Source organism: Aspergillus pseudodeflectus (genome assembly GCF_044049435.1).
Source record: "Aspergillus pseudodeflectus strain CBS 756.74 chromosome Unknown BJX68scaffold_8, whole genome shotgun sequence".
Taxonomy (NCBI): Eukaryota; Fungi; Ascomycota; class Eurotiomycetes; order Eurotiales; family Aspergillaceae; genus Aspergillus; species Aspergillus pseudodeflectus.
Genome location: NW_027263784.1, coordinates 477,884 through 505,204, shown reverse-complemented (window position 1 = coordinate 505,204; position 27,321 = coordinate 477,884). Strand labels below are relative to the sequence as shown.

The window sequence follows — 27,321 nt, the reverse complement described above, 5'->3', positions numbered from 1 at the left end:
GTTCCTTTTCTCTTCCCCTTCTTATAATTTCCTTCCATTCCTTCAGCTGGGCGTCGCACCAGCTTCCTTTATCAACCTTTCCTTCTAATTCCCCGATTGTTTGACCCCGTTGGGAGCTGGCCACCATGAGCGGACGTAAGTGCTCGCACACGCGATTGCAAGCCAATTCTGCGACGCTCTCGCCGCAATCACCTCAATTGGAGGAGAGAAGCTAATCATCACAAATAGTTCGATTTCTTGACCTCATCAAGCCCTTTACGCCCCTCCTCCCGGAGGTGGCAGCCCCCGAGACCAAGGTGCCCTTCAACCAGAAGTTGATGTGGACTGGGGTAAGTTCCCATGTGGCCTTATTGCAAAGGCATAAAACTAACTGTCTTTAGTTGACTCTTCTGATCTTCTTGGTCATGAGTCAAATGCCTTTGTACGGCATTGTCTCATCTGATACCTCAGACCCCCTTTACTGGCTGCGTATGATGCTTGCCAGTAACCGTGGTACTCTGATGGAATTGGGTATCACTCCCATTATCTCCTCCGGCATGGTCTTCCAGGTACGCGCCTATTGTCAGCTACAGCTTGCGCGCTGAATCATACTAATATGGTTGCTCTTCCAGCTCCTTGCTGGTACCCACCTCATTGACGTCAACCTTGACCTCAAGACCGACCGTGAGCTCTACCAGACTGCTCAGAAGCTCTTCGCTATTATCCTCTCCTTCGGCCAGGCCTGTGTCTACGTTCTTACTGGTCTCTACGGCCAGCCCAGCGACCTTGGTGCCGGTATCTGCGTTCTCTTGATCGTCCAGCTTGTCGTTGCCGGTCTCGTCGTTATTCTCCTCGACGAGCTGCTCCAGAAGGGCTACGGCCTCGGTAGCGGTATCTCTCTCTTCATTGCGACCAACATCTGCGAGTCTATTGTCTGGAAGGCATTCTCCCCCACCACCATTAACACTGGTCGCGGCCCGGAATTCGAGGGTGCCATCATTGCTCTCTTCCACCTTCTCCTGACCTGGCCCGACAAGCAGCGTGCTCTCCGTGAGGCTTTCTACCGCCAGAACCTGCCCAACGTGATGAACCTCCTCGCCACCCTCATTGTCTTCGCCGCTGTTATCTACCTCCAGGGTTTCCGTGTTGAGATCCCCGTCAAGTCCTCCCGCCAGCGTGGCATGCGTGGTTCCTACCCCGTCCGTCTGTTCTACACCTCCAACATGCCCATTATGCTCCAGTCCGCTCTGTCCTCCAACGTCTTCCTTATCAGTCAGATGCTGTACTCCCGCTTCTCGGACAACATCCTCGTCAAGCTTCTCGGTGTCTGGGAGCCTCGTGAGGGTTCTGCCCAGCTCCATGCTTCTTCCGGTGTCGCCTACTACATGTCTCCTCCCCTGAACTTCAAGGAGGCGCTCCTTGATCCAATCCACACAGCTGTTTACATCACGTTTATGCTTGTTGCCTGCGCTCTCTTCTCCAAGACCTGGATTGAGGTTTCTGGCTCCGCTCCTCGTGATGTCGCTAAGCAGCTCAAGGACCAGGGCCTTGTCATGGCTGGTCACCGTGAGCAGAGCATGTACAGAGAGCTCAAGCGTGTCATTCCCACCGCTGCCGCTTTCGGTGGTGCCTGCATTGGTGCTCTCTCCGTCGCTTCCGACCTTCTGGGTGCCCTCGGCAGCGGTACTGGCATCCTTCTTGCCGTCACGTAAGTTATATATCTATCATTCTGTGTTTCATACAACTGACATTCTTAGTATCATCTACGGCTACTTTGAAATTGCCGCCCGTGAAGGCGACATTGGCGCTGGCCTCAAGGGCCTCGTCCCTGGTAATTAATTCGGGACGGCCGGACATTCTTCCTTTTTTCGTTGTTTTGATGCACAGCATGAGTGGAAAGGTTGCGGGTCTCCCTTGATCTTTCCATGCGTCCCAGGTGGTGTACTGTTGTGGTTCGGTAGTATTTGGATGTATTTTTCATCGCGAAAATGTATGGGAAGGTCATTGACATTTTGAGGGGTTGTCTTCTTCGCCTTGGAAAAGTAAGCCACAACTGTATATAATGCCGACCTGCTTGTAACCATATTGAATAGAAGCATTCAGAAATTTCCAACCTGTATATTAACTATATATATCTACTTGGAGACATGCTTTCGAGTGAAACCGGTTATAAAATAAATTTGTCCTGTATATAGTGTGGAAGCTACCATACAACTGGATAGGGAATTGAGAGCCAGAAATCTGTTGAAGTCAGGGATAATCCTGGTAAATACATCGTCCTTATATAACTACCGTTACAGAGTGCGTTTGACCCCAAACCAACAACAGGGATGTTCGCCTATGTCTCGGATAGGCGCTGCCCCAAACGAGATAGACGCGGCACTCCGCGACACCTGAGCAGTGTCGACATATAGCCTTACTGCCTGGGATTCCTGCAAGTAGCAGAAACAGCACATCTACTCCTCTCCATTCCAAAAAGAGATCACATCGTACAAATCATAATAAAGCCCTCACCTTCTGTCCAATACCTCACTCTCGACAACCGAGGACGCCCTCCTCCCTTCATCACTAACATACGGCGTAACTCCAGACCCGAAAAACCCCAATCTCTGGAACCTGCGCCCATCCCGGACCCTGCGTTGGATCCTTTGCAAAATCCACACACGCCTTCTGCATGACCCAACCCACCTCACGCTGGAAATCCGTCGCATTCTCCTGTTTATACACCCCGAAGAAGAACTGGATCTCCATGGCATGGTATGCGCCTGCCCCGGGGAAGAACTCTGTATTCGGGAAGGAGGCGTTGAAGAGGAACCTCCAGACGGGGTTTCCAAGAACGTAGCGTGTTTCGTAGCAGAAGACATGGTGAGAGCAGTGCATGAGGATGTCAGAAGTTATGCGGATGATGCGGGCGTTTTAGTTCTTGATTCCTGGTTCGCCGAGCGGGAAGGCTTCCAGAAGGATGTCTGTGTACTCGCTTAAGCGGATTAGCTCGAAGACTGCGGAGGCGTTCGTTTGGCCGTAGACGAGGGGTGTTATCGTCCGCAGGGAACCCAAAGACATTCATCCCGTAGTTGATGGCGACAACAACGACATCCCGGTTTGCAACGATGTTCGAGCCGTCATACAAATCGTAGGAATTGCTCCATCCTGCCAGCTCCCTCCATAGATCCAGACAAGAACAGGGGTAGAGCCTGCGGAAGCTGTGGCAGGAGCGAAAACATTGAGATTCAAACAGTCCTTGTTCTCCTCGACGGGAGCAGACCGAGACCAGCGCCGATGGCGTACCAATAGGCGTCTTCACTGATCGCCTCGTAGCATCTGGGCCCGATATTCGAGGCGTCGAAGAAGTCTGTCCAGGGGGATACAGGCTCAGCGAGGCGGAATCGCTCGGGCTTGTCCGCAAAGGGGATCCCGAGGTACTTGTTGACAGTGATAGGAGCTGTGGCGGAGGGGATGGAGATTTGGGTAGTTGTTCCAACCAGTGCGCCGGAATCGATGACTGCAGTTGGGCGTGAGTTGTAGGTAGGGGTGCATGCAGAGGCTGAAGCCAGTGCTACAATGGAGAGGAGAGCAAGCATGATGGTCAGATGTAGGCAATGCTTTGCTTGATTAGTCTGAGTCTGAGAAGACGGATATCGAGCAAGTCATCCTTATATAGCTCGTTTTTGATGAAGGCAGGTTGAGAAGCCAATCTCGTACATCGACTTACTGCATCTCAGGATAAAGACCGTGGAGCTGACCACAGCATTGAGCTCGGAGAGACCAATCTCGGCGTGTCAAGTCGTTTCTCATGATGCTTTTGCTCAGCCATGGACGCATGTATGCACTATGCCTTGGCAATTGCTGGTAATCCCTGCATGTTAAGTGGCGAGTGGTTCATCCGGCCGATTCCCATAGTAAGGCACAGCCGCGCTCAGGCTTGATCAGAGAGCGCCGCGTCTGACTGATTCTGGTAAAGCGTCAGGGCTCGTCTTCGATGGGGTCCTCGAGCACCGCCGCATCGGACCATTTGTTCTCAGAACGTACTATTACGATGTGTTGCTGAGCTCCTCGTATTCGCTGATCAGGAAGGTTGCCAGGCATCCGAAAACATACTCAGGGCAAGCATGTAGAGCGCTTCAAAAGTTATATTTATGGTATTCACATTTGCCGGTAGGGCATTGTATATATCAGTGGTTCGTTCAAGTCCTATAGTCACCGTTGATAGTCACATACTCGTGACTGAAGTCGCAGAACCAGTAGATGCCCTCTTCACCACCCAATTCGCCCTTGGCACCGCCACCAAGGTCAACAACAATTTCAAGGTCTTCCTCCTGCAGGATGGCGCTAGCGCGTTCCTCGTCCACTTGCTCCGGCTCGCCGTTTACAAGGAGTTTCAGCACAGGACTTCCGTCGACAGGCTTGAAGCTCACGCTAGTTCGCTCGGGCACAACAGTGCCCTCCTTAACACCTTGCGTGTATCCAATAGCACAAAGAATACGGCCCCAGTTAGCATCCCGGCCATACAAGGCCGTTTTCACAAGGGGAGACCGGGCAATTGTGGAAGCAATAAGCTGAGCAGACTCGTAGTCAGGGGAATTCTGAATCCGGACAGTAACAAACTTTGTGGCACCCTCACCGTCCCGCACGACGAGTTGCGAGAGGGATTGCAGGAAGGAGGTCAGAATATCTTGCATAACAACGTAGTCATCCGACTGGGTCGTGTTGATAGGTGCGCCGCCGGCGGCTCCGTTTGCCAGAATCGCGACAGTATCATTTGTGCTGGTGTCACCGTCGATGGAAATGGCATTGAAAGAGCGCGAGACGGCAGATTTGAGGAGGGATGACAGGGCTGAGGGGACAATGGGAGCATCTGTGGCGATGACACCGAGGAGGGTGGCCATGTTGGGGTGGATCATGCCGGCACCTTTGGTCATTCCGGCGAGGCTGTAGGTGCGGCCCGGAGAGGAGGGAAGGGTGAAAGTTCGCGAGAGAAGTTTGGGAAAGGTATCTGTTGTGCAGATCGCGCGGGCAGTGGTGAGCCAGGCGTCGTGAGTTGAGGAGAGGGATGCGTGGGCGTCAGGGATCTTGGAAAGGATTTTGGAGATGGGTAGCCTGAACCCGTTAGAAGCTGTGCTATATTGGAGTCTGAAAAAAGTGAACGTACCGCTGGCCAATAACACCTGTGCTCATAACGAGCGTACCAGCCTCAGCGACGCCGGTATATTCATCCACCTTTGCTGCCATGTTCATGGCATCTTCGAGGCCGCCTTTACCGGTAACAGCATTGGCGCAGCCCGAGTTGATGATGACGGACCGGATACCCTGGCCCTGACTAGCATTGAGGATCTTCTTGCTGACCTGAACTGGGGCTGCTTGGAACTTGTTGGTCGTGAACACTGCGGCTGCGGAGCACGGCGTCTCGGAGGAGATGAGGGCGAGGTCGGGAAACTTGGTGTTTGATGCTTTCACACCGACGTGTGTACCGGAGACAACGAAGCCTTTCGGGTAAGTACCCGAAGTAGGAATGTACTTGCGCTTGCTCGCGGGAATTGCTACGTCCACTGGTGCGGAGTAGTAGCGCACTTGGCCCTTGACCATCCGGGCGAACGTGGCCATTGTGGCTGAGGATTGCGTGTAGGAGGCCATTGTAGCTGTCATACAACATCCGCAGTTAGTATATATTGCCAGACAATGAAGAGCAGAGCGCAACGCTGAGAGATTAAATTTGGAGCTCTGAGGGGAACTAAATACCTATTGCTCCTGAAGAACTTGGACTCGGCCCAGAATGCAATGCTGTTTTTCTTGAGGCTCTGTGGACGAGTAGACCACAGCCAGAAACACGCCCTTCCCTCGAATTAGAACCCAAAATTAATGATAAGGACGCAATAATGCCACAGTCTGAGAGATTTATTGTCGCAAGAGCTGCGGCCAATAAATGCCGCTCCGATATCGCGAACCGCGGAGAAACAGTCGGCCCAGCAATTAATCGCGTTCCAGGCGCGTGGATCGGCCGAGGGAGCCTCGACCGACCCTGAAGAAAGATCAACATTCTCAGCGTCGAAGCTGCTCCTAGGACCGCCCCTTGCGTCTAAGCTCCCTGAGCTGTTTTGCTCCTGCTGCGAGAACACCAGCTGTTTCTAAATGGTATTTTCCACTCTTAGTCACCCCAAGGCAACGACTAAAATGAAACGGAAGCAACCAGATTTAGACGACCAGCTCCCTGTCTCGACACCGAAGAGACAGCGGACTACGAAACTTAATGGCACCACAAATAATCATACCAACGGTGACGGATCTCCAGAAAACTCGCCGTCGAAGAGAGTGAAGAGAACACCTCAAAGACCCGCCGCAGAAACACCCACTGCCCTGAAAGCTTCCGGATTGAAAACCCCATCTAACCGATCGAAAGCCAAAGCACTATTTTCCACGCCTACAAAAGATAACCCAGTTTCGACCCCGACAAAAGCCCGAGCCGACCGATCTGCAAAGAAGAAAAGTGCCCAATTGCTTCTCGAGCACGATGATGAGGATATCTGGGATGGAGGCGCTCGATTGGCGGAGGAGATATTGGCTGGTGAGGACAATGCTCCAGCTGAAGCTGCTGCGCAAGATGACGGCGTAGTCGAATCGGTCGAGGCAGGCTCCGTGGAGCCGGCAACGGACAAGACAGCAGCTACACCGAAGCGTCGCGCGGGAAGACCGAAGGGTGCAAAAAACAAGCGATCTCCAACGCCCGAGGGGGACTTGCCGGCGCACGAGAGATATTTTTTCCAGAACCGCGCCGGGCCTCCTCGAACATCGAACAACAACTTGAACAAAGTGACGCTGCTAACGCACGAGGAATATTTTGAGAAACACGCGCAACGTCAAGATCCATGCAAGCGGGAGACAGCTTTCCTGAATGACCTTCATCGCCGATCATTCTCACAATGGGACTTTGAATTTCATCAAGGGTTCAACATCTGCCTGTATGGATACGGCTCGAAGCGTCCACTTACGCAACACTTTGCGGACTGGCTCTACCGCAAGCACAGCTCTAGCCCCCCATCCGTCGTCATTGTCAACGGACACACCCCCAACTTGTCCATCCGTTCCATCTTTGCTACGATTGTCACCGCCGTTCTAGGGGCTGACATCCCTTCGAAAATGGGAGCTCAGCCAATCGAGGTGCTGGAATTGCTGCAATCCGTTCTCAAGTTGCGACCCTCTCAAAGCCCGATCACCGTCTTCATCAACTCCATCGATGCGCCGTCCCTTCGCCGCGCCGCCAACCAGGCCCTGCTTGCTCGGTTGGCTGCTACCCCGAAGATCCATCTCCTCGCAACCGCAGACACACCGAACTTTTTGTTGATGTGGGATATCAGTCTCCGGGATCAGCTCAACTTTGTCTTCCACGACTGCACCACCTTTATCCCCTTCGATGCCGAATTTGATGTAGTAGAAGAGGTTCATAATCTCCTTGGACGCAAGGGACGCCGTGTTGGTGGCAAAGAGGGTGTCGAGTTTGTACTGAAAAGTCTGCCAGAGAACGCGCGGAACCTCTACCGGTTACTTCTTACGGAATTGCTATCGCTGGCGGATGAATTCCAAAACGGAGATGACGACCTGGACGACGCTGAAGGCGCAGCAGAAGCACCGAAGGATGAGACGGGAATCGAATTCCGCACGCTCTATCAAAAGGCATCCGAGGAGTTTATTGCATCTTCCGAGATGATGTTTCGCACTCTGTTGAAGGAGTTCCATGACCATCAGATGATAACGTCGCGGATGGATACGAGCGGAGGGGAGATCCTGAGCGTCCCATTGTCCCGCGGCGAAATGGAAGGAGTCCTGGAGGATCTTGTGTTAGGCTGACACCTATATTCGCGCGATGACATAATCTATGATACCCTGTACAATATCTTTTGTCCAAGTCAATTGCTCCGCTTACGATTGAGCATTTCACGCTCTCGGCGAACTATCGTCTATCCAAACAACAAGTTCAAAATTGCGCAAAGGCAGCCAGAGCCATGGTGGCACCGAAGCTAATCTTGAAAGGCACATGTCGCGATACGGCCGTCTCGAGGTTGACGGATTTCACATATTTTTGCAATCGGCGGACAGGCAGAATGTTATATCCCTTGGAGGCCGCCCACTGTCGGCTTGTCAGCTAAACGCGCGAGCAGCCCTCGAACTTGAAAAGCTCACCTCAACAGCTATTATTCCCATCCCAAAGAGTACAACCAGCACCCGAGAAAACGCTCTCAACCCAACGCCTACCACAAGGCCAAGCACGCTTCCCAGGCTCACCTGTCGCATGTTTGATGCCGTCAAGATTCCGCTACCTCGTGTCGTGCGCTGCTTTCCCAACAGTGAATCCTGAGAGCTCATGGTCCAATCCGCTTCACTGGGGCCAGCACTGTGGTAGGGAGCCGCGTATTGACATTGCACGGGGGCAGCGCGGAAGGGCGATGAAGGGAGCGAGAAGGATAGGCCGAGGCCGATTCCGAGGACTGCAGAGGTGCGCAAGAGACCTGATGCCATGTTGTGGGATTATTGGTGCCAATTGATGCGTATGACTGCTTTGAGTGTGGATATGTGTGAAGATTCAGGAATCAATGGTTTTCATATCCTAATGTCAACAAGAACATCGTTGCTGTTGTAGGCGTTTACGTCATGGTTCGTGAGGGCGGTGACTCGGTCGGCAGAATTTTCTCGGGGTTATTATGTTCCGTTCCAGACAGAGCGTCGGCGAGGCAAATCCCGTCCCGCAAACCCGCAACTATGCGCGGAGTAGGAGGTCTTCCTCCGATCCTCCAGATGTAGGAGGTCTTCCTCCGATCCTCCAGATGTATCGGTCTACCGTCTCACATTCAACCCTCAGGGCTTCTCCTGAACGGGATCATTCACGGTTTATCAGAGGCCTTGGAGACTCCGAGAGGCCATCATGATCCACTTCGGAAACCTACCTGTCGAGATTGATAGCGATCGATTTCTCCGATCTGCTTATCAGCAGCGGCTGTTCCGTGGGTTGATTTTGACAAAGTCTGACCACTTCCCAGCCGGTTATCGCATAAGCAAGTGTAGGCTAGAAACGGGCAGAAACTGACATGCACCGTTGCCCAGAGATTGTCATGCGCCAGGCAAAAGGGCGGTTCCTGGGCCAGGCTATCCCGCGGGAAACGAAAAAGGATCTTCAGGCGATTTCGCTCCGGGCGCCAAATGTTTGGAGGGGCAAAAGCGCCGTGATTGGCCAGCTTAAAGTTTCGGCGGGGAAAGTCAATTGAGGGGACTTTTTTTCTGGGTCTCGGAGAGGCAACTCGTGAGCAGAGCATGGATCCTTAACCAACTGCTCGATATATTAGTGACTCACTTTTTTGCAAACCCAAGTGTCCTCAAACTTTCTCTCCCACGCTACTTTCTCTCTCTTTACCTTCTCATCCATCGCTCTTGTCTTAGTTTATAGACTTCATTCTTCTCGTCCTCCGCGACCTACCATTACAATGGCTTCTCAGAACCCCGCTACCAACGGAGCTGCCGCCAACGATTTCACCGTCAAGGCTGGCCTTGCTCAGATGCTGAAGGGTGGTGTTATCATGGACGTTGTCAATGCAGAGCAGGTTAGTATCTTCTTCACTTCCATGGAACGCCCCAACTGACCTTTTGTCAAGGCCCGTATCGCCGAAGAGGCCGGTGCCGCTGCTGTTATGGCCCTCGAACGAGTGCCCGCCGATATCCGCGCCCAGGGAGGCGTGGCCCGCATGTCCGACCCCTCAATGATCAAGGAGATCATGGAAGCCGTCACAATCCCCGTCATGGCCAAGGCCCGTATTGGACACTTTGTTGAATGCCAGGTATGTTATTTGACCCAATCAATTATCGCTACACCAACTAACCTGCTCTGTTGTAGATTCTCGAAGCCGTTGGCGTCGACTACATTGATGAATCCGAAGTCCTTACCCCCGCCGATAATCTCTACCACGTCACAAAGCACAACTTCAAGGCTCCCTTCGTCTGCGGCTGCCGCAACCTCGGCGAGGCCCTCCGCCGCATCTCCGAGGGCGCCGCTATGATCCGCACAAAGGGTGAGGCTGGTACCGGCGACGTCGTGGAGGCTGTGAAGCACATGCGTACCGTCAACGCTGAAATTGCCCGTGCTCGCGCTATCCTCCAGTCCTCCGCTGACCCCGAGCCTGAGCTCCGTGCCTACGCCCGTGAGCTCGAGGCCCCCTACGAGCTCCTCCGCGACGTCGCCGAGAAGGGCCGTCTCCCCGTCGTCAACTTTGCTGCCGGTGGTGTTGCCACACCCGCCGATGCCGCCCTGATGATGCAGCTTGGCTGCGACGGAGTCTTCGTCGGCTCAGGTATCTTCAAGTCCGGCGATGCTAAGAAGCGTGCCAAGGCTATCGTCCAGGCCGTCACACACTTCAAGGACCCCAAGGTCCTAGCGGAGGTCTCCCAGGGTCTCGGTGAGGCCATGGTTGGCATCAACGTCTCGCAGATGCAGGAGACCGACAAGCTGGCCAAGCGCGGCTGGTAAATCTCCTCAGTCTCTCTTCGTGCTTCAATTTGTTCTTCCACATTGTGTTTTAATGAGCGTTGTGTTTATGAGGTATGAGCATATGATGAAGTATATAGACTTTGTAGACTATAACATGGCGAGTTATTAAAAGTTATCAAGTCTCTCTACCCAGTTCAGAGAACATATCCGAGTAGATTAGGCTCTCTGCTAAGATAGATCCCCGAGAGTGGAAATCCTTCCCTTTACCAACCTGCATGATCGCTTAATGCTGTCAGAATTCCACTTGCGTTGTACCCTGCTTTCGTACATTGGATCTTATTGGCTTTCAAGGTTCTGGTCTAATTCCCTTTACTAGGACTAGCACTGTAGCTAGGATACCATTTCTTCTTAGCGCCACGGCCGCTAGGGAAGCCTCTTAAGCAGGCATTTGATAGAGCTGAGAGAGAATTGAGCGGGGCCTTGAAACAGGACCTGCGTGAGCACCTAATGCGGAACTACATGAGCACCTCAGCAACAATAGCTCTGCTTTGCTTTACTGCCTAATTAGATGCCATTGCTCTTTTATTCATTGGCTGAACGTTGTAAAATGCACCGAAGAAGCATATATAAGTATAAGTATAGCAGGTTAATTAGACTATCCTATCGTACAGTTCTAGCTCAGACCCTGGGAAGGAAATATTCTAACTATCTATCACCGCTTGATCACGCAGTTACAATGCACCTCCTCTGTTGCCGTCGCGGAACGCGGGTTATAGTAAAGCACAAGAACAAGCATTCCAACGTAAGTCCCTATGAATAGAATAGCCAAATAGACACGATAGTACCATCGAGAGCGGTTGTAAGATTGGATTGGGGGGAATGACACCAAGGGTGTTGTTTCTGAAGGATTGAGAGTTTCGATGTCAGTGGTCGCAAGAGCCGAGGGAATCGAGGACGTCGGTGTTGTTCCAGATGCATCAGGAGTTCCGGCGTTTGTAACCGGGGGAGAGAGAACCGACAGAGATGGTGTTGTTCCAGATGGATTAGGAGTTCCGGTGTTAGTATTCCGGGGAGAGAGAACCGAGAGAGATGGCGTTGTTTCAGTGGGAACTTCAGTCTGGGCGCTGTTCGAGAGAGCCGATTCAGACGACGAGGATGACGGGCCCACAGTTTTGATACTAGGTAGCGGCCCTTGATACAGGGCATGCGTGAAGTGTGGAAGACTCGGTCTGATAGGGCGTTGAACCAAACCGGGGTGTTCTCTCTTTAGCAGTTCAAAAAGTCTTCGATCACTTGGACTTTGTTGAATTCTTTCATTCCCTGACTGTTGGACTGGCTGCTCTTTTGGTTGTGGACCTGGTTCCTGACCTGGTTCCTGACCTGGCTGCTCGTTCTGCTGCTCATCCGAATGGTTCACCGACTCCTCTCGCACCTTAACATCTCGAGTTGGAAACCACCCCTGAAGTCTCTCAAGCTCTCCCGATGAAGGGGCGGACGCGGATTGTCCATGCTCCCCTAGCAACGGCGTTCCCCACAAGGGGCTTTCAGAGCGTGCTTTTTGATCAGAAGGGGAGGACATTTCTTTTCTCTTGTTGTTGGATTGTGTATGCGGCTGAGGATATGGCGATATGTAGCGAATGATTGGTTCGGTTGACGATTGAGTGAGTGATTGGCTGACTGAAGTAGATATAAAATAAGATAAAAGAGTGCGTGGTATGGTGGGTATAATCGACGGAAGTAGTCTGAAGTTGGAGAGCTTGTTGTTCATAATTGATGGGGGGTGTTGTTGGTTCGACTCGATGGGAGTGGCACCTTCCTAGGGTTGTTTGGCTGGTATTCTGGGAAGCTGGCCGAGAGCACCTGCCTAACGTATAGAATGTAATTCCGGTTAATCTACAGTAATCACTGACTTTGTGCCCAACGCACCCATCGCCGAATACATTCGTCAACCCTTTTGAGCGCCGTCCGTTCAGCCGCAACCTCAAACCACTCCCTATGCTCTTTCCCGCACTCCAGACACACGCCTAGATCCCGCGCCCTAATATCGGCCAGCTCAAGATGGATGAGCCTCTCCACGCGATGGACATGCGGCACTTTCTGGCCTGGCTCGAAACCAAGTGCCTCCGTAGCACCATTCGCATCTCGGCCCTGACGTCGACGAGAGGATGATGAGGTGTACGGATAGTACCGAATCAAGGTCAGATGATTAGAGCATTGTCTTGTCCACTCGTTAAGACGACGATGGACATTGGTCGTTCGCCCGATTTTCAGCCGTACTGTGCCTGGATTGTTTTTGCTTGGATCAGGTGATGATGTTAGGGCATTTAGGTCCCGTGCTTTAGCTATTGCGGTGCTGGTACGTCGGATCTGGTTGATGGTCTCCGTGTTCGTCGCGGAGATAGGGATAAGAGAAGTCGCGACGTCCACAGGTGGCGGTTGGGATTTGTTTGATCTTGAAGGGGTAATCCAAAACATGTAGATGTAACCTGGTTCATCCGCCGAAGAAATTGGCTTTGCGAGTTCCGTTAAGAGGAGTGAGGTTGTTTGTGGTGAAAGTGAGGCAGGAATCCATGCGAGAAGCGAGTTCGTTTGGGCACTAGATGTCGAAGAAGGTGCTTGATTTTGTGGCTTCGGCTTCAACTTCGGCTTCGCATTGGCCTTTGGTTTTGCAACAGATCTAGCTGGTGCGAGTGATGATACTTGCTGCATTTGTTGGGGCTTAGTAGGTTTTCCAGACGAGCTTGTTCCTGCACTGGGACGGCTTGGTTTCGAAGGTAATGGCTCATCATCTTCAATGATGTCAAAGCAGCAAAATGAACGTTTGATTTGCTTTTTTGGCTTAGGTTTCTGAGGAGGCCGGGCATATTGCGTATCATTGATTTCGAGGACGCCGAGGCGATCCATTAATGTGTCAATGCTTGATCTCGGTGGCTTCTGCCCGGGTTCTGATGTCCATGTCGTCCGGCGCAAGATTGACTCCGCTTGATCCTTATGTTGCCAGCAGTATAACGCAGTTATGTCTATGCCTGGCTGTACCCTCGTTCTGGTTGCGGTTCTTTGAGGTGATGTTGACGATGCCAGTCCACGGCGACATGGTAGGCCGTTGGAGGTGATGCCTCTGCATGTTGTTGCTGGATTCTTCGAATCCGAGTGGGATACGATAGACTCCGGTGTGTCAGCGATATGCGGCATTGGTGTGTCGAATGTTGCCCAAGAGCTAGCAAGTCGTCGTAGTTATATACAGGATGAACCGAAGATCAGGCGGATTCCATAACCAAGTCATTCGGGTTTAGTTGCACCGCCACGAGTTGGCCGACGTTCGCCTTCCGCTCGCTAAATGATATGGAGCATTGGAGTCTGTTCACTGCAGTGTGCAGGGCGTTCCAAATTCGGATGATTGGGCGACAGCGTCGTCGATGCCTGGTGGATGCACCGCCCCAGTGGCTGATGTTTTGCATATCGACCCACCCCATCTATAAATATCCCAAAGAAGACCCCGTGTCATTTCTCGAGCATTGGAGGGAATTGATCAAAGCTGTTTGACACGATCGGAATCCTGGGGAAGGATTAATCAATGCCTTGTATAACTTGGTTATGGTATACCCTGTAAACGTGAGCGCAGGTCGGTTCTACTTGTGGCGTTGGCCAGATCCATGCTCGATAATCGATATGCAAGGGGTATCGTAGATTGCGTAAGTTTACTGATAACTACCCAATATAATCGAAGCCGGCACCACGGCACTTGACCCAGAAAGCGCGTACCAATTGGAGCGTCTGCGTTCTGACGCCCCTTGCTGCAAACAAAGACGACAGGAAGCGCTGTCTTTCTTCTGGCGATGGGACATGAGCATGTTCTTGTCCGGTATGGTCATTCCCTATGTCGGCCAGCGCGGCGGTGAGATGAGGGCGTGCATTGCCCTGCTGCTTGAAAACAACCCGTCTGAGGACATCCGTGAGATGCTCAAGGTCCGACCGCGCACACCGACCCGCAACTTGCGTAATGAGTATGCGGCAAAGCGTTGGCAAGCATTCGCCAATGGCATTTTGTACAGCCTCAGCGTCAGTAGGAAGATTTAAGACGCTCACCCAGAACTGAGAAGCTGAGCGAAGAGGAATGGGTTCTGGGCCTTGCAGTGAGAGGAGTGTGAAGTTTGAGATTGCGTGGATAACGGTAGGTCTGTGTTCAGCCCCTTGAGGTGTGTATGTAAGTGCGAAAAGGTATGGGTAATACTTGGGGAGTAAGCGAGTAAGAAAGTCGATGCCGCTGTTTGCAATTTCTGGATCGTATAGCTCCGGCTTTTCTTGCACCCAGCAGAACGTGTCATACACACGGAGAATAAGTGCGATGGTCTCGTCAGATACTTTCTGTGGATGTGAGCCGTGCGAGGCCAGAAATGCAGACGCTGTACCCATCACCATATCGGTGCCAGCAGTACCCAAAGGAATGCTTTTCACAAAGTCAACGGTCATTCGAGGTGGGAAGACATAAGGACCAGTGCTCTCAGTGAACCCGGCCTTCAGAATGTCGCAGGTGGCTTCGATTATTGCGACATCAAATGGGAAGTCCGTCATGAGAAGTCGCATGCATTGCATTATCAGGTTTTGCGACACAGCGCCGTCACCTGAATTCCAAAAGGTGGGCGGATAGGGGTCCTCGTCCTTCCCATGGCCGGAGTCCACGATGACTTCCCCATCTGCCCTTAGCCCCCGTCCAATGCTCGCTAAGCAACGAAGGACCATGTGGCCGCGGTTGCGGGCGGGTTCAACTGACCCTTGCGCAGCCTCATTTCGAGCAAGACCTGCCTGCTCATGAAAGAATTTGAGAATCCGTTCAAGGAAGGGTGCTTTTTCCTCATCGGAAGGAAGAATCTGTATTATAGCAGCAATTCCTTCTAACACTTTTTCCATGGTTTGGGTGGTGGCCGTGGGTCTGAAGCGAAACTGTTCAAATTGGCCGATGAAGGCAGGAAGTTCAAATTTGAGAGCATTGCGGCATGATTTGCAGAGGTGGGATATTGATTTTGAGGCAGTGGAAGCACATGATGCAACATCCAATGACGAGAACAAGAAGGTGAGCACTCGTGGCAGTAGAGCATGAGTGCGCTCAAAATATGATTGGTATTTCCCTAGCATGTCGACCAGAGTTTGGCGGGGTTTGTCAGGGATTATAATGCCGTCCCCTTCGCATAGACGGGAGAATTCATCGCAGAAAAAGATCGAATTCAGGCAGTCGTCGGCGTGCTGATTCTCGTCCACGGCCTCTGAGAGTTGGGCAACACAGAAAATAGCAGCCTCAAATGTTCTCCAGTCTTGACTTATGAGAGAATTTCTCGCTTGTGCTTGGAACACGTGCACCAATTCCACTCCCAATATAGGGTAAATGGCAAGGAGAAAATCGCAAACATCACGGCGGAATGAACCGAATTCGGCTCGCTCGTCGTCGTTCCACTCTCGTAGCTCCTCCGGCATTGGGTACTTGAGCTTCTCGAAGCAATCGAGTGTGACACGGGCGAGATTCTGCTTTGCGGATTCAAGGCCATGTTGTTCTTCGGATTCAAGCAAATTGTCTTGGAGGTCATCGGCAACACTAGTCCACCACTCGAGAACGAGAGGTGCCGCAGAATCATCTACTGCTGCATAACCAGGCGCCTTGAATAAAGTATGGAGCAAAGCAACAAGTTTCTCGTGCTTGTCGTCTAAAGAGTGGGTCAGTAGCTGCGTCTGTCTCAAACTTGAGAATGCCAGCAGTAGCTCTAGAAAAGCGATGTTCTCGTCCTCAAAGTCGCCTTCCATGAGTGAGGCAATGTGTGCTGCACCGGAATGACTGATGAGGTAGTCCAGCACAGCCGAAAGATGTTCTGGCGTCAACATACTGTCACGCCATCCCATAGCTTCAGTCAGAATGCGCGCAGCTGTTCTAGACAAGGGCGGTATGGCAAGGCTCTGTATTACACAGTTCGTTGAGGGTATCAACTGCGCTGCAGTGATCGTATCATGCAGCTGAAACGAACTTCGCACGGCGATCCAAGACTATCACTTGCGTTAGACAGTTTTGAATAATAGGTCGACATACTTCGAGAGTCTTACCTGGTAAGAATCGAGTGCCACAGCTCCGGGAACCTCGTTAGAGGCACCGCTATTAGAGGTATCATGTTGCAGGATGTGAGACAGGACAAACTCCACGAGAAGAAAAGCATCTTTTATATTCTCGGAAATGCGATGGACGTCGCCACTGCGACGCGACTCTGAGCCTAGGCGATTGATTTCCTCTGCAAGAATATTTGAAAAATAGAGTAGAGATATTACCTGGTTTTCGGCCAATGCAGGGAGAATAGCATCTTGGAGGGTTATTGATTGGCAATTTTCTTCACTGATATTTTTCCCACTCGCAAGAGAGGCGCCTAGGCTCAAGATGGCCCTAGTCCATGGGGCACCGGTCTTTAGGAAGATTGTGGCGAGACTTGAAGCTAGCTTTCGTATGACTAGAGGACGCTCCCCCCCGTTGACCAGAAATACATAGTGGTCTATCAACCGTCCAATAAGTTCCTGAGCGTCGTTGGATGACAATTGTTGCCTGCCATGGAGATGAGTGAGCGGATAAGCCTGTTATTTGAGAAGAGTAACTGACCAGTCGTGGTTGACCTTGACCGTGAAAGTCAGAGCGCCAAAGAATCTTAGATCGGTGCTCTCATCGGCAAGAAGTCTATTAGCTATGACCCAGGCATGCGGCCCCTTCTGCAGGGTTTGGAGATGTTCCTGGATAACTTTGATCTTGGTGGGGTTTCCCGTGTTCGCTGGATCATAAAGCTGCGAGACAAGCTGGAGAGATATCTATCAGTTTGGGGTACAAATACGGCCAGAGACTTCAGACTCACTGTCCTTGCCTCATTGATGAGGATCTGAACATCCACGGCCTGGGGTGGATGGTCCATGGGCGTGAGCGAAGCACCGGAGAAATTAACAGAAAAGCTGGAGAAGGGACAATTCCGGCTGTCTGTATAGATGAGCGATAGGTGAAGAGTGGGTCACGTGCTGATAACACTATCGGTGGGGAATTTCTTTGTCTCATGGGGGGGTCGAAGGATCCAAATAACCAGCCAATTTCGCTTGAGCTGCCCTAGATACAGTATATTGAGCCACTACGTAGGATTCAAAATTCAGTGATCACATAAGGTTCTGATTCTTTGCTAGAATCATACCGAGCAACCTGATCGAAGTATGGTTTGGAGAAGTGGTGATTTATGTAAGATGACTCCACTCTGGCACAACTCCGCCTTACCGCGAACCTTGAGGCTCCTCCAACCTTCCCAGCTCCTAGGTCTACACCCCACCTCAAGGCGGCTTGTACACGACATCTTTGTGGATTTTCTTAGACTTTTCTTCTTTCTGCCTGCCCGCTTATACATATTCTGGGCTACGACGCGGGTTTCCTCTTGCTTTCCTCTGATTGAGAGGCCCTTATCCTTGACACGTGCGCTGTTCCTGAATCGCGCCGGTCGATGCTCTTTTCTCGTCCCCCAGCTCGGCTTTCCTGGATTTTCGCTTTCCGGCCGACCAAGTCTATCCCTCAGCTCCGATCAAGATATTTCTCGGTATCCGTTCCGCGATACGCCGTCGAGATGGAAACCGTTGATACGACCAAACGCCTAGGCGACTTGAGAAAGTTGATGCAAGAGCACAAGGTCGACGTATACAGTATGGCAGCAGAGAACCCTTATCCTCAGTCCGAGACAGAACTCAATTCTCACCGTTCTTAAGTCGTTCCTTCGGAAGATAGTCACCAGTCGGAATATATTGCGCCTTGTGACGGCCGGCGAGGTAAACGAAATCTTCCACGCCCTTTCTACCCTCGAAATGCCCTTCGAAATATGCGCGTCCTCCATACTTCCTGATAACTTACATGTTCTTATATAGAATTCATATCTGGTTTCACTGGTTCTGCCGGAACGGCGATCATCTCCTCGAGCGAAGCCGCACTATCCACTGATGGCCGGTACTTCAACCAAGCAGCGAAACAGCTTGATAACAACTGGACGCTTTTAAAACGCGGGGTTGAGGGTGTCCCAACTTGGCAGGAGTGGTAGGCGTGATTGAACACCTGATGCTTCTCCGTGGAAAACTGAATGTTTTGATAGGATAACCCAACAATCCGAGGGAGGCAAAGTAGTCGGAGTTGACCCGGCTCTGATTACAGCCGGTAAGTAGGCTTAGGCCTCTTTTCCAACTCTGCGCTGGGGTACTAAACCATGTATAGCGGCGGCACGCAATCTTTCCGAAACCCTCAAGAAAAACAACTCATCCCTAGTTGGAGTATCGAAGAACCTTGTCGACGCGATTTGGGGCGAAGATCGCCCTGCTCCCCCAAGAGAGAAGGTTAGGGTTCATCCCCAAAAGTATGCAGGAAAGAGTTTTCAGGAGAAAGTTAGCGATCTGCGCAAGGAGTTGGAGACCAAGAAGGCGGCTGGATTTGTAATTTGTGCTTCGAACCCAGTCTTTTATGACGTACGCTTATACTGACAATGCTCACAGCTATGCTTGATGAAATTGCTTGGCTCCTTAACTTGAGAGGCAACGAGTAAGTACATTGCTTACCATCTAGTTTGTCATCTAATTAACATTTGACGATCTATAGTATCCCGTACAATCCAGTCTTCTTCTCCTACTGTATTGTCACACCCACGACGGTTGAACTCTACATCGAGGATGAGAAGTTGACCCCTGAGGTTAAAGCACATCTTGGAGTAGACGTTATCGTTAAGCCTTACGAGTCTATCTTTGCCGATGCCAAAGCACTTTTTGAGGCCAAGAAGCAAGACCCCGAGGCACCGCCTGCCAAGTTTCTTTTGTCCAATAGAGCTTCGTGGGCTCTCAACCTGAGTCTGGGTGGTGAGGATCATGTCGATGAGACGCGTAGTCCTATCGGCGATGCGAAAGCTGTGAAGAACGAGGTCGAATTAGCTGGCATGAGGGCTTGCCACATCCGCGACGGGGCTGCCCTAGTTGAATACTTCGCGTGGCTCGAGAATGAGTTGGTCAATAAGAAAACAACCCTGGACGAAGTTGATGCAGCCGATAAGCTGGAGCAGATCAGATCGAAACACGACCTGTTCGCCGGTCTCAGCTTTGATACTATATCCTCGACGGGCCCTAATGGCGCCATCATCCACTACAAACCGGAGAAAGGGGGTTGCTCCGTGATCGATCCCAACGCCATCTATCTATGTGACTCTGGAGGACAATATTTGGACGGAACTACAGATGTGACCAGGACATTCCACTTTGGACAACCCACTGAGCTCGAGAAGAAAGCTTTCACATTAGTGCTCAAAGGCCTCATCGGCCTCGACTCCGCCGTATTCCCGAAAGGTACAAGCGGCTTTGCCCTTGACGTTCTAGCCCGCCAACACTTGTGGAGAGAGGGACTTGATTTCTTACACGGAACTGGTCATGGAATTGGCTCCTACCTGGTAAACTCACATTTCCTCTAGACTTCGAGCCTCCGCTGACTGTTTTGTAGAACGTACACGAGGGACCCGTCGGTATTGGTACTCGGGTGCAGTACACGGAAGTTCCCCTAGCTCCTGGCAATGTTATTTCTGACGGTACGTACATTGCATGTCGATGCTTGTTTCATCATGCTGATTATGACAGAACCGGGTTTCTACGAGGACGGCAAGTTCGGCATCCGTATCGAAAGTAAGCCTCCGCTATGTAATCCAGCCGCAAATGCACAATGCTCACTGACAACTATCTAGACGTCATTATGGTGCGTGAGGTCCAGACTACTCACAAGTTCGGCGATCGACCTTGGCTGGGCTTTGAGCATGTCACAGTATGCCCAATCGGCCTCAACCTGATTGAACCGTCGCTTCTGAGCGATCATGAGATCAAATGGGTCAACGATTACCATGCTGAAGTGTGGGAAAAGACCAATATGTTCTTTGAGAGCGATGAGCTCTCGCGTAACTGGCTCCACAGAGAGACTCGCCCGATCTCGAAGTAGTTAATGTTGTATGTACGGAGTACTAGGTAGATATTGATAGAGCGAACTTCATAATGGAATAGAGGGATTTCCTGTATTTGCTCTGCCCATATCTCATTAACACTGTATACTAGGTAGTCTGCGCATCGTGTCTTCCTTTTTGAGTCTAGTAAATTCTCCGTGACGGGATGTGGCTGGCGGCTCGTGTGGAGATCGGCTTTGACAACAGCTCCCCCTCAAACTGTTGTCCTTCCTTCCATGAATGTGCCTCTTTGTGCCAATGAGCTCTCCGCCGACCTTTTGAACTACGAAGAAGTCACTTCTTTAATCCCACTCAATTGAGCGCATCCAAGAAGGGTCCCCTGAACTTCGAACAGCCTGTGCCTGCAGAGCGAACATGCCCGCATCCCCTACCTTGTGACCACATCGTGAACGCCTTCAATCCTGAAAGTCGACACAGGCTCCGATCCGCTCCACCCATTAGTCGCTATCGCATAAACCTTAGACCCGAATAGCACAACAACCTGGCATGAGCGGCAGAGGCGGTTACTCGAACGGTTACGGGTACTCCGACGCCAGCCGGTACGAGCGAAGCGAGGGTGGATATGGTAACAACACAAATCTAGGGCCAAATGGCTATGGCGGCGGCGCCGGCGGAGGAAGTGGAGGGAGGGACCGCCGCCCTGGAGGATACGGAGGGTTCTATCCGGAAGCTTCGCAGCAGCCTTCTTTGTCGCCGAATCAATCGCCAGAACGGCGCCGTGACCGCTTCGACCGGGATGACCGCTCCTATTCTTCGTCGCGCTCGCGGACTCGAGGGCCGGATCCGGATAGAGATCGGGAACGAAGGCCTCCGGGCGGACCGGGGAACAATGTGCCCCATGGGGATACTAGCAGGCTAGGAAATGTCGCCGGTCAGCGGAGTGCGACCAGCGCAGGAGGCACACAGGCTGTTGAAGGTATGTCCTCGGCCATGCTTTGTCCGTGATAAACCTGCATCAAGGGGAAATGGCTGACTCGACTGATACGGCATTCAGATGTTTTGCATTCGATCCAACGCGAATGGGATTTCGTGGCGACCGATGACTGTGTCCCTGTACAAGTCGCTCTACAACTGATGGACACAAGCACCTTGGGGAAAGCGGAGCGCGAACCCGACTTTCTCGACGTACACCAGAAGATTCAGCAGACATTGAAAGCTATCGTCAATGGTTGGTATTTGCCTTTAAAAGTGGAAGCTAGGTACTAATGCTGTATGCCCCTAGAGCATCATCAGGGATTCAACAGCTCTATCGGTACATATCACAAAATTCAGTCCAGCATACAGAGCTCACAAAGTCGGGTGCGGAACTTGAGGCATGCTCTTGAAGACGCAAAAGCTGGCTTGTTGTCAACGAAACCTGAGTTAAAGGAGCTGGCGACGTCTTCTCAGAAATACGACGACATAATCCAGCTTTTCAGCCAGATCCAGGAGATACAATCTTTACCGGAGAAGTTGGAGTCTCGACTATCCGACAAACGATTCCTCGGCGCAGTTGAGGTACTCCACGACGCCCTCCGGCTTCTGAGACGTTCGGAGCTGGAGAACATCGGGGCTCTTGCGGATATTCGTGCCTACTTTGAGAATCAAGAGTCGTCAATTACGGATATCCTGGTCGAAGAACTTCATGATCATCTGTACCTGAAATCTCCATACTGCGCCGATCGATGGAAGCCACCAAGTCCAGATTCTGAGAGCACAGGTCTCAACGGCGCTGGGCCGAGCTCTTGGGAGCGACCTGTATATGGATTTCTTGCAAGGCTTGATGCTTCAAAACCCATGGTAGAGGATGCCTCTCGAAATCCGGAGGCTGACACGTTCGCATATATACAACTTCTCATCGAATCTCTGAACAAAATGGGGCATTTGGACATAGCAGTCAACAGCATCGAACAGAGGCTTCCGGTAGAGCTCTTCACGGTCGTCGATAAGACGAATGCCGAAATTGATGCTCGCTACCCATTACCACGAGGCTCCATGGCACAAGACGGCAGAGCAAACTCTCCCACGGAGTTGATTGAGAAACGTGGTCATGTTCTGTCCGAGTTTCTGTGGACGCTTTATGCAAAATTTGAGTCGATTGCCGAGGGACATCGGGTCGTTCATGATATTATCGGCGCCATTGTAGAGCGTGAGGGGATTCCCAAGAGCAACTCTCTGGCCGGTGGCTTTAAAGAGCTATGGAAACTCTATCAGAGCGAGGTATGCTGAACTAGTGCGTAAGGTGGAACATGGCTGACTCGATTGCTCTTTAGATCCGGTCGTTAATGCACGATTACCTGGCCACTGACGGTGACTCCTCGATTCGACCGGATGAAGAGACCGATGCACGACGCCAACTGTACTCGGGATACAGAGATAAGAACAAGGTGTGTATTCTCGACTGTGTGGCTAAAGTGGCTGGACTAACCTCACCTAGAAACTGTTCAAGCTATCAGAAACCGACCGAACGAGCGAGATGAAAGCAGAACAGAACGAATTGGACGAAATCCTGAGGTCATCCGTTCCTGGTCTCGTCTCCAAATCGGAAGAAAAAGAGCAGTCAAACAAGGCCTCGGACTCAAGACAAGGTACAGGACACAAGATCCTCATCGAGCCCAGCGTGTTCAACATGAGCTTGCTCCTTCCGCCCTCGCTTTCCTTCATCCAGCGATTGAAGGATATTGTGCCCTTGGACTCTGAAATGGTAACCGGCTCTCTCACCTCTTTCCTCGACGACTTTCTTGTCAATGTCTTTCTGCCGCAACTTGACGAGACTGTGAGCGAGCTTTGCACTCTCAGCTTTATTGCCCCAGATGCCTTCACGGAGGACCCTCAATGGTCGACGATCTCACCACGACCTGTGTTCAAGGTTCGTAGCCGTTGTTATTTCAGCCCACTGAAGACTTTTCTGACGACTTTAGGGAACGGTCAAATTTATGTCGACTGTGCGAGAGTTTAGCAAAATGCTGTCTAGCATTCCTCACGACCAAGCTTTTACACAACTTCTTCTAAGCCAGATCGTAACATACTATGACAAGTGTTGTGGGTGGTACAAATGTGAGCAACCTTAAGCTCCCCAAAGTGCCAATAAACTAACGTCTGCGATAGCCATCGTTACGAAACGCTCAACGCGAAGCCAAGGAGGTGTGCGCCTCAAGGCAGGTGCGGCCTTTGCTGAATCAGGACCAATACACGACCTAGTTGTTGAGTTGTGGAAGGGCTCCTATACCAACAAACAGGAGCTGATTGATAAGGTTTGCTTCTCATTCGATCTCTAACGTCGGCTGGCGCTAATAGGAACAGGAAACTGGCCTTTTGATCAAACAAACAAATAGAACACCGCTGGAGCCCATTGATATCATTTCGGACCCTAAATCGGTGGCAGCACTGTCTCTTCTTCATAATAGCATGGTCAGTCTATCACTATCATTTGTTTTGTGACACGACTGATTTCAATTAGCAATGGCTTGCAAGCAATCTCGCGAAACTACGACAGCCAGTAGCAGACGCCCGACCATCTCAACCGGGATCCGGAACCACAAACCGCCGCTGGACGTTGATCACCGCTATGAAGCCCATGCGCGATAGCATAAGCCAACCGATTTATCTTCCGTTAAACCCAGAAACGACTACAGCGTTCGACACCACTCTCCAGTCATTGCGCGACCTCGCACTCACCTCGATATTCGCACTACATATTGACATCCGATGCGGAATTATCCATATGTTGACGCGCACAATGGCTGGTCCTAACCCTCCAGTTGTTCGCAACTCAGAACCAGGAACCCCCTCTCCGCTTCCCAGCGGTGGATGCTGGCATCTTCTGGCGAGCCAACCAACAGCAGCGTCGCCGGCGGTTCTTGAGTTAAACAAAGACCTGATTGCTTTTGATACGAACCTCTCGACGTATCTTGGCAACACTCAGCGTGTTTTCATCACATCTGGCCTCGCTCACTTTATCGATCGGGTTTTCGTTTCTAGTACCCGGTTCATCTGGGCTATGAACGAGAACGGTGCCCTGAGACTTCAGCTAGATGTTCTTGTTCTGCAGCAGAACCTCAAGAATATTATCGTCGATCAGAGCGAAGGTTCAGATGACGTCTCAAAAGAGCAATATCGCGAGGTTGTGGCTCTTCCGCGGAGCGCCAAGTTCTTGGACTGGTTCCTTGACGGCGCAGAGAAAGCGCTCGACTATGCGAAAGAAGAAAAAGAGTACTTTGCTGCTCACGGCGATAAGGCGCTTTCTTCGGATGGAGGCCCGTTCAGCTATGAGGAACTCAAGGTCCTGGTTGACCTGGGCTTTTCAGAAATTCTCAGAGGCCCCAAAGGCGAGGAGAACCGGGAAGACTTTATGGCCGCGAAGAAGGCTAGTGCAGATGCACTTCTCAGGCTGAACGAGATCATGTGGGACTCCAAGTAACAGGTTCTCTGGTTTCAGTGTTCTGCAACTGCATCTTGAGCGATGATTGGAATTGTCCTTCAGCTATACCCACATAGAGACAAATACAAGCCTTTGCCTGTAACGACCGTCGGACCCGTTTGCTCATCCAGTAAACGAAATCACGGATCCTACTACCGCCGTACTTGAGTGCTGCCTTGTTGACTCGGCCTCAAGCCACCTGCAACTACTGCGAGACTCATGATCGCTTCAAGTCTGCTCTCTGCTCTCACTTCAAGCTTGAGAAATGACGTGTCTTCCGTTTCATCAACCAAACTCATCCAACTCGGTTCCGAGCCGGATCGCTGGTCTTGTCATATTCTTCCAACGTTCCGATCCACGACCGGCGTTTCAGATTGCGATCTCATTTCACTAGTGCCCACAACAAACCCCAATCGCCGCGGCGCCGAGTCTCACTTCATTAAAGCAATGGGGCAAGGTTTGAGCAAAAATGCGCTCTTAAGATGAGTTAATCTTATTAGATTGCCGTGTCAGCAGTTCAAGGCTGACTACCTGACATACGAGGGCGCTGACGATGGTGTTCCCATCACATAAATCCCTCTTGCTCGCATGTTTTCTTACTTTCTTGCCATCTCTACCAGCTTTACGTGGTATAGCAGTGTCATTTTGCCCGTGGATTTGATATCCAGGCGTCCATTCCTTGAAAGCAAAGCTGTGCTAGCTGCACGTCCATTCATTCACATCGCTATACTGCCTATCATTATTGACTTGATTGTCTATCTGAGTTGTCCGAGACTGCTCATCATTCTTTACTCTTTTTCTTGAAGGCATATCAGAACCATGAAGTATCAGCGCCTCGCATCTATCGCTCTTGCCGCCCTGAGCGCGAGCACCGCCGTCTCTGCGGTCCCTCTCAAGCTTGAGGAGAACGGCGTATGCCCACCTGGCTACTCTGCTAGTGTATACTACATCACTGTCACCGCTGAGGCTGCACCGACCTCGACCTTGACCTCTACCACTACCACTACCACAACCTCGACCTTGACCTCCACTACAACCACCACTACAACCTCAACCGCCGTGGAGGTTCCTACCGCAGGCGAAATCGAAGCAATCCCCACCTCCTCCGTCGCTGACGAGCCGGAACCAACAGTTTCTGAAGTACCTACGCAAGTCGCCGTCGTCAAGCCCTCAACCACAACCACCACCACCCAGGCCGCCACGACGACAGCCTCCGAGAAACCCGCTGCCTCAACCTCATCCTCCTCGTCCAGCGCCGCCACCACGGGCAAAGCAACCTTTTACGGCGGCAACGTTTCTGGCGGAACCTGCTCGTTCACAGAATACACGCTCCCCTCGGACCTGTCCGGCGTTGCTTTCTCGGGCGAGGCATGGGATAATGCGGCGAACTGCGGCCGCTGTGTCTCTGTTACCGGGCCAAGTGGAAACTCGGTTAAGGCTATGGTACCACATCTCCACTCCCTTTTCTTCCCATTCATCCTTTGGATATACCAAGTACTAACTACTATCAGATTGTCGACAAATGCCCCGAATGCGCCCCCACGCACCTCGACCTTTTCCAGTCCGCCTTTGAGGAACTCGCACCAGCCTCCGAAGGCGTGATCGCCATTTCATACAACTTCATCCCCTGCGGGATTGACAGCCCCATCATCCTCAAGAACAAGGAGGGGACATCACAGTACTGGTTCTCAATGCAGGTTGTCAACGCGAACGAGGCTGTTGCTTCGCTGGAAGTCAGCACGGACGGCGGCTCAAACTGGCAGAGCACCACGAGGACATTCTACAACTTCTTCGAGAACTCCGCTGGGTTCGGGACGGACACTGTTGATGTCCGTGTTACGGGCGTTAGTGGGAGGAGTGTTGTTGTTAAAAATGTGGGTGTTGCGAGTGGGTCGAGTACCACCGCCTCTGGGAATGTTTAAGGTAGTATCGAGGTAGAAATAAGGAGTCATTGACTCTCGACGTGACCGCCAGAAAAGGGTTATTGGAGGAGAAACGTAATTGTGAGGTGTTTTCGCTTCTTGCTTGAGCTGACTTGTATGTCATTCAAGTTGTTGATTTTCTTCGCTGTATATATTCGTCTCCTGAGATTCTCATCTCAATTAAAAGAACTTGGATCCTACATGGAGCACATTGCAAGGGCATTTGCCATGGTATATCAGCTGCATTCTGAGCACTATAACTCAAAACTGCAAATTAAAAACTCCCGGACCTTATTTCGCCAACCCATCCCTAAATAACGCACAGAAATAAGTGGAGCGAGTACAAATAAACAGTTCGGGCCCTGCCATAGGATGAAGACGGATTCATCCGCATCATCTCCTGTGTATAAAGAGAACTACAACAAACAGACCGGAGTGAAATCACCGAATGGAAATCAGAAAGACGTGTTCCGGAAGCAAAAGACGTGAGCGGGGTAATGATGGAATAGGGCAGAGTACCACCATAAGAAA

The 27,321-nt window shown here is 51.4% G+C and overlaps 12 protein-coding genes across 12 annotated transcripts; 5 read left to right on the top strand and 7 right to left on the bottom strand.

Annotated features, from left to right (window-relative positions):
* Positions 1-317: 317 nt before the first annotated feature.
* On the top strand, positions 318-1,818 carry BJX68DRAFT_253427 (translocon subunit SEC61; the record flags this gene model as incomplete). Its single annotated transcript, XM_071042719.1, has 4 exons — positions 318-329; positions 381-548; positions 612-1,687; positions 1,737-1,818. The coding sequence occupies 4 exons, from the start codon at positions 318-320 to the stop codon at positions 1,816-1,818; spliced, it is 1,338 nt and encodes a 445-aa protein (XP_070902410.1).
* Positions 1,819-2,360: 542 nt separating this feature from the next.
* On the bottom strand, positions 2,361-3,157 carry BJX68DRAFT_230280 (uncharacterized protein). Its single transcript, XM_071039194.1, has one exon. It carries the CDS (start codon positions 2,841-2,843, stop codon positions 2,490-2,492), a length of 354 nt encoding a protein of 117 aa, XP_070902409.1. The 5' UTR covers positions 2,844-3,157; the 3' UTR covers positions 2,361-2,489.
* On the bottom strand, positions 3,143-3,824 carry BJX68DRAFT_230279 (uncharacterized protein). The gene has a single exon (XM_071039193.1). It carries the CDS (start codon positions 3,558-3,560, stop codon positions 3,210-3,212), a length of 351 nt encoding a protein of 116 aa, XP_070902408.1. The 5' UTR covers positions 3,561-3,824; the 3' UTR covers positions 3,143-3,209.
* A 269-nt stretch (positions 3,825-4,093) lies between these two features.
* BJX68DRAFT_230278 (bifunctional ornithine acetyltransferase/N-acetylglutamate synthase) lies at positions 4,094-5,859 on the bottom strand. Its single transcript, XM_071039192.1, has 3 exons — positions 5,716-5,859; positions 5,129-5,615; positions 4,094-5,076 (listed from the first exon to the last, which is right to left on the bottom strand). The coding sequence occupies exons 2-3, from the start codon at positions 5,608-5,610 to the stop codon at positions 4,164-4,166; spliced, it is 1,395 nt and encodes a 464-aa protein (XP_070902407.1). The 5' UTR covers positions 5,611-5,615; positions 5,716-5,859; the 3' UTR covers positions 4,094-4,163.
* Positions 5,860-6,147: 288 nt separating this feature from the next.
* BJX68DRAFT_253425 (origin recognition complex subunit 2) lies at positions 6,148-7,818 on the top strand (the record flags this gene model as incomplete). Its single annotated transcript, XM_071042718.1, has 1 exon — positions 6,148-7,818. The coding sequence occupies one exon, from the start codon at positions 6,148-6,150 to the stop codon at positions 7,816-7,818; it is 1,671 nt and encodes a 556-aa protein (XP_070902406.1).
* Positions 7,819-7,881: 63 nt separating this feature from the next.
* Positions 7,882-8,687, bottom strand: BJX68DRAFT_204845 (uncharacterized protein). The gene is made up of 2 exons (XM_071037627.1): positions 8,152-8,687; positions 7,882-8,098 (listed from the first exon to the last, which is right to left on the bottom strand). Exons 1-2 carry the CDS (start codon positions 8,485-8,487, stop codon positions 7,946-7,948), a joined length of 489 nt encoding a protein of 162 aa, XP_070902405.1. The 5' UTR covers positions 8,488-8,687; the 3' UTR covers positions 7,882-7,945.
* Position 8,688: 1 nt separating this feature from the next.
* Positions 8,689-9,464, bottom strand: BJX68DRAFT_204822 (uncharacterized protein). Its single transcript, XM_071037625.1, has one exon. The coding sequence runs from the start codon at positions 9,276-9,278 to the stop codon at positions 8,889-8,891; it is 390 nt and encodes a 129-aa protein (XP_070902404.1). The 5' UTR covers positions 9,279-9,464; the 3' UTR covers positions 8,689-8,888.
* On the top strand, positions 9,465-11,016 carry BJX68DRAFT_204823 (pyridoxal 5'-phosphate synthase subunit PdxS). Its single transcript, XM_071037626.1, has 2 exons — positions 9,465-9,797; positions 9,854-11,016. The coding sequence occupies exons 1-2, from the start codon at positions 9,651-9,653 to the stop codon at positions 10,481-10,483; spliced, it is 777 nt and encodes a 258-aa protein (XP_070902403.1). The 5' UTR covers positions 9,465-9,650; the 3' UTR covers positions 10,484-11,016.
* Positions 11,017-12,215: 1,199 nt separating this feature from the next.
* On the bottom strand, positions 12,216-13,894 carry BJX68DRAFT_204810 (uncharacterized protein). Its single transcript, XM_071037624.1, has one exon. It carries the CDS (start codon positions 13,634-13,636, stop codon positions 12,347-12,349), a length of 1,290 nt encoding a protein of 429 aa, XP_070902402.1. The 5' UTR covers positions 13,637-13,894; the 3' UTR covers positions 12,216-12,346.
* An 18-nt stretch (positions 13,895-13,912) lies between these two features.
* BJX68DRAFT_230270 (putative importin 13) lies at positions 13,913-17,406 on the bottom strand. The gene is made up of 4 exons (XM_071039191.1): positions 17,320-17,406; positions 17,073-17,263; positions 16,532-17,018; positions 13,913-16,474 (listed from the first exon to the last, which is right to left on the bottom strand). The coding sequence occupies exons 1-4, from the start codon at positions 17,374-17,376 to the stop codon at positions 14,153-14,155; spliced, it is 3,057 nt and encodes a 1,018-aa protein (XP_070902401.1). The 5' UTR covers positions 17,377-17,406; the 3' UTR covers positions 13,913-14,152.
* A 657-nt stretch (positions 17,407-18,063) lies between these two features.
* On the top strand, positions 18,064-24,868 carry BJX68DRAFT_253422 (exocyst subunit SEC8; the record flags this gene model as incomplete). Its single annotated transcript, XM_071042717.1, has 19 exons — positions 18,064-18,139; positions 18,203-18,262; positions 18,359-18,524; positions 18,580-18,641; positions 18,699-18,920; positions 18,974-19,019; positions 19,077-19,911; positions 19,962-20,046; positions 20,096-20,140; positions 20,200-20,380; positions 20,961-21,385; positions 21,464-21,637; positions 21,692-22,668; positions 22,722-22,835; positions 22,886-23,317; positions 23,370-23,505; positions 23,557-23,702; positions 23,752-23,859; positions 23,909-24,868. The coding sequence occupies 19 exons, from the start codon at positions 18,064-18,066 to the stop codon at positions 24,866-24,868; spliced, it is 5,250 nt and encodes a 1,749-aa protein (XP_070902400.1).
* Positions 24,869-25,521: 653 nt separating this feature from the next.
* Positions 25,522-26,997, top strand: BJX68DRAFT_204580 (putative extracellular cellulase CelA/allergen Asp F7-like). Its single transcript, XM_071037623.1, has 2 exons — positions 25,522-26,311; positions 26,380-26,997. The coding sequence occupies exons 1-2, from the start codon at positions 25,688-25,690 to the stop codon at positions 26,788-26,790; spliced, it is 1,035 nt and encodes a 344-aa protein (XP_070902399.1). The 5' UTR covers positions 25,522-25,687; the 3' UTR covers positions 26,791-26,997.
* Positions 26,998-27,321: the final 324 nt, after the last annotated feature.

Coding starts and splice junctions, on each gene's coding strand:
- BJX68DRAFT_204823 (XM_071037626.1), top strand. CDS start 9,651: ATGGCCCTCGAACGAGTGCCCGCCGATATCCGCGCCCAGGGAGGCGTG. Junction 9,798..9,853: donor GACACTTTGTTGAATGCCAG/GTATGTTATTTG, acceptor GCTCTGTTGTAG/ATTCTCGAAGCCGTTGGCGT.
- BJX68DRAFT_204822 (XM_071037625.1), bottom strand. CDS start 9,278: ATGCTCTGCTCACGAGTTGCCTCTCCGAGACCCAGAAAAAAAGTCCCC.
- BJX68DRAFT_204580 (XM_071037623.1), top strand. CDS start 25,688: ATGAAGTATCAGCGCCTCGCATCTATCGCTCTTGCCGCCCTGAGCGCG. Junction 26,312..26,379: donor GAAACTCGGTTAAGGCTATG/GTACCACATCTC, acceptor AACTACTATCAG/ATTGTCGACAAATGCCCCGA.
- BJX68DRAFT_204845 (XM_071037627.1), bottom strand. CDS start 8,487: ATGGCATCAGGTCTCTTGCGCACCTCTGCAGTCCTCGGAATCGGCCTC. Junction 8,099..8,151: donor TGGGAATAATAGCTGTTGAG/GTGAGCTTTTCA, acceptor ACAAGCCGACAG/TGGGCGGCCTCCAAGGGATA.
- BJX68DRAFT_230278 (XM_071039192.1), bottom strand. CDS start 5,610: ATGGCCTCCTACACGCAATCCTCAGCCACAATGGCCACGTTCGCCCGG. Junction 5,077..5,128: donor ACAGGTGTTATTGGCCAGCG/GTACGTTCACTT, acceptor TAACGGGTTCAG/GCTACCCATCTCCAAAATCC.
- BJX68DRAFT_230280 (XM_071039194.1), bottom strand. CDS start 2,843: ATGTCTTCTGCTACGAAACACGCTACGTTCTTGGAAACCCCGTCTGGA.
- BJX68DRAFT_230279 (XM_071039193.1), bottom strand. CDS start 3,560: ATGCTTGCTCTCCTCTCCATTGTAGCACTGGCTTCAGCCTCTGCATGC.
- BJX68DRAFT_230270 (XM_071039191.1), bottom strand. CDS start 17,376: ATGGACCATCCACCCCAGGCCGTGGATGTTCAGATCCTCATCAATGAG. Junction 17,264..17,319: donor TCATCAATGAGGCAAGGACA/GTGAGTCTGAAG, acceptor ATATCTCTCCAG/CTTGTCTCGCAGCTTTATGA. Junction 17,019..17,072: donor GTCAAGGTCAACCACGACTG/GTCAGTTACTCT, acceptor TCTCCATGGCAG/GCAACAATTGTCATCCAACG.
- BJX68DRAFT_204810 (XM_071037624.1), bottom strand. CDS start 13,636: ATGCCGCATATCGCTGACACACCGGAGTCTATCGTATCCCACTCGGAT.